A 3,265-nucleotide genomic window follows, 5' to 3' on the forward strand; every position below is an offset into this window, starting at 1 on the left:
ACTACGTCTAATCCCATACTCGACATGGCAGTTTTGTAACAATCCACCATTCCTGAGCCCAAATCAACAGCGGTCCACATTATCGACACTGACCTGGAGATAGCCCTTTCCTCTTTAGTGGTTTCACTCGACTATCAATATTCGACGCTTTGACAGCTTCACCAACACATCTTAATCCAGCCTATACTGCATCTGCTTTTGACTCACATCTGTGACGTGGTGGACTGGCTCTGATACCAATTATTACAAATCCATAAGGTAGAACTCACCCTTGCAAAACCGGCTTGCAAGGGGAGAGAACCCAAGGGCTTATAAACCCACTATTTGTCTTATAATCATTCCATATGGGACTTCTGGTATCTAAGAGAGCGCCTCAAGACATTCGAGGCATACACCTTTCTCATGACACACGGACATTTTAACAGCAAAGGCGACATCAGATTACAGCTTCAGCCATGTTATCCGTGTTGGTAGTGCAGAAGCAATAAAATCAGACTACCAGTTTTTGAATTAATCTTTTGAATATATGGTGAAATGAATAAATAATATAAGTAACAGAATTCAGTCAGCACACGGTGAGAGGCCTCCAATTGAACTAATGACATTAGAGACTTCAATCAGTCGCTGCATGAGTACGAGATTTAACGAATGTCAAATATAATGATCAAAAAAGCAAATAGAATACCAGTCTAGAGTATCTGTGTGTCTGTCCTTTCTCGAACTTTTCACGACTTCATGTTGAATTCAATCCACCAACCCTTTTTTTTCCCTAAAGGCCCTCCAGAATAGTGTGTTGTTACGTTTTCTTCTGAATATCCTCTATCAACCGGTTTGCAAGTGAGACAGCATTTTCAAATGGACCTCTGTAGTTAACAAGTTCTCTTGATTCTTTACAAGTTTTTAACATATCAGAAATTGCTTCGGCTTTCCGCATTACAGAGTTTCTCCTGTCACTAGACGCATCTCCATCTCTTGTATAAGTATTTGGCAACTTGGTCGAATGAGGAACAGAAGACATCAGGTCCCTTAGTTTCGACACCATCTCAGTCATTCCTCGTTTCTTTAATTCATCCTTCATTCTGTGATAAGTAAGATATTGAGGCACTATACCCCTTCTTATCATATCCCCAAACTCCAGATAAGCCTCTTCAAATCTACGCATATTGCAAAACAAATGAATCAACATTGTGCTTGTAGCTAAGTCCATATCAAATCCCCTGGATCTCATTTCTTTGCCAACTTGAACTGCCAAGTCGAGTTTGCCTTCCTCGCACAGCATCTTCAACAAAAGATGGTAGGTGAGCCGATCAGGAGAATGCCCCGATCCAATCATCTTGGTGTACAGGTTCATTCCCTCCTCAATTTTACCAAACTTCGAGAAGTACTTAAAGAAATAGTTATAAGTTGTTGGTGTTGGAATAATACCCCTCCCTATCATCATCTTAATAATCTTACTAGCCCCTGCAAGGTTTCCCGCCTTGCAAAAACCCTTCACCAGAGAATTATATGTTGAGATAGTAGGGCCTGATTCTAGAACCAAAAAGCGCTCCATCATTCCCAATGCCTCCTTGAACCTCCCAGCTTCCCCCAGTGCATCAATTATTGGATTATAAACAATTGCATTTGGCTCAATTCCTTCTGTTCTCATTTCCTTAACCAATTCAACCGCTATTTCAGCACGACGCATTCGGCAATAACCTTCCACGAGGGTGCCATATGTTACAACAGTAGATCTCACATTATCCCTCTTCATCTCCATCCAAAGCCGTTCTGCCCGTTTGAGCTTCCTCGATCTAAACCACCCATTCAGCAGTATATTATAAGCCCGAATTGATGGAATCCAACTTGGATCCAACTTCTTTTTCTCATTAAAATAATCTGAAGCTGCTCTGACATGCCCTTCCTTGCAAAGGGCATCCAACAAAATCCCAAACAAACTTATTTCTGAAATGTAACTACAAATTGGAACCGAATTACTTGCAAATTCAAATGTTCGAACTGCAGATTGGGGCATACCTGCATGTATGCACCACCAAGTATTTATGGATAACCAACTAAGTGAGACCAAAACCGTAGCAATTTCTGTAGAAATTGTTATCAAATGCAATTTATTTCTAGCAAAATCGATCTTAACCGTAACACAAATGATATACAAACTACATGTAAAATATGCAAAAACACAAAAATATACCTATGTATAATACCAATTGAAATATACCTTCACGAGCATAACGTCTGATCATGATCACAAAGGTATCCTCGCAAACCAATCTGGGCTCCTCCTCTTTGCCGATTCGATGGAGAATCAGAGACCACGCCGAATCGAACTCCCTGGATTTCGCAAGCACATTGATCACGGACGCAAAGAGCGAAGCAGAGGATCGATACCCAGGTTGCTTCTCCGCCCAGAGAAAGAGCGAGTACAACAACTTGGGGGAAGAATCAAAATGGTCGAACACAGCTTGCAGCAGACTCGGACTCGGCTCGATTCCAGTCCGATCCAAGGCGGTGTGGAGAGAAAAACCGCCGGAAATGTTAGGGTTTGTGAGAACCTCTGAAATTGCAGCGAATTCATTCTGCGAGAACTCGGCGCCTGGGTTAGGGCTAGGGTTCGGGTCTGGTTGCGGATTTGGGACAGAGCAGGGTTCGTGGGGCCACCTGATGAGAGGCTTACCGGGTACGGACAGCCATGACAGACCGGAGGCGGAGGAGGAGGAGAAGAATCGGAGAGTGTGAAATTGAAGGTTAGGGTTAGGGTTAGGGTTTGGCTGGAAGATTGGGGAGGTTAGTGAGATAAAGTGACGGCGTTTGAAGAGGAGAGAAGAAAGGGATAACATCAAGAAGCTGTATACAAATGGATTAATTAAAAAAAGATTTCCATTTAGAAACTTATCTCTGAGTTTTTCGCCGCGACCTCGCCGGAAAAAGGAAAACGGAATGGGCGAAGGAGATGATATATGAGTAATGTGTTTCGTATTTAGCGCTAAATTTTTCTCTTTAGCGCGAACTTCTTTTTTTCTTTTTCATTTTAATTTAATCTAGATGTTTGTCCAATATGCTGTCCAAAAAATATCCATTAACACAACGTTATTCTGAATTTTAGTGTCTTTTTTATTTTATTTCTTAAATTTTAAAAATTTTTATTTTACTTTTTAAATTTTAATTTTGTCTTATTTACGTTTTTTTTTTAAATATTTTGTTAAAATTATACAGCAAAAAAAGAAGTAAGTGTGGACATAATAAATATTTATTTATTTTTAATATA

The 3,265-nt window shown here is 40.4% G+C and overlaps 1 protein-coding gene across 1 annotated transcript; it reads right to left on the minus strand.

The window, feature by feature from the left end:
* Nucleotides 1-581: 581 nt before the first annotated feature.
* Nucleotides 582-3,013, minus strand: LOC21390768 (pentatricopeptide repeat-containing protein At5g11310, mitochondrial). Its single transcript, XM_010110733.2, has 2 exons — nucleotides 2,219-3,013; nucleotides 582-2,016 (listed from the first exon to the last, which is right to left on the minus strand). The coding sequence occupies exons 1-2, from the start codon at nucleotides 2,835-2,837 to the stop codon at nucleotides 797-799; spliced, it is 1,839 nt and encodes a 612-aa protein (XP_010109035.1). The 5' UTR covers nucleotides 2,838-3,013; the 3' UTR covers nucleotides 582-796.
* Nucleotides 3,014-3,265: the final 252 nt, after the last annotated feature.

This window comes from Morus notabilis, unplaced genomic scaffold (genome assembly GCF_000414095.1).
Source record: "Morus notabilis unplaced genomic scaffold, ASM41409v2 Scaffold1615, whole genome shotgun sequence".
In the NCBI taxonomy this organism is placed as follows: Eukaryota; Viridiplantae; Streptophyta; class Magnoliopsida; order Rosales; family Moraceae; genus Morus; species Morus notabilis.

Bases quoted from the DNA above. Each gene is read 5' to 3' on its own strand.
- LOC21390768 (XM_010110733.2), bottom strand. From the start codon at position 2,837: ATGTTATCCCTTTCTTCTCTCCTCTTCAAACGCCGTCACTTTATCTCA. The intron at 2,017-2,218 runs GTATATTTCAAT...GCATACATGCAG, and splicing joins CAGACGTTATGCTCGTGAAG to GTATGCCCCAATCTGCAGTT.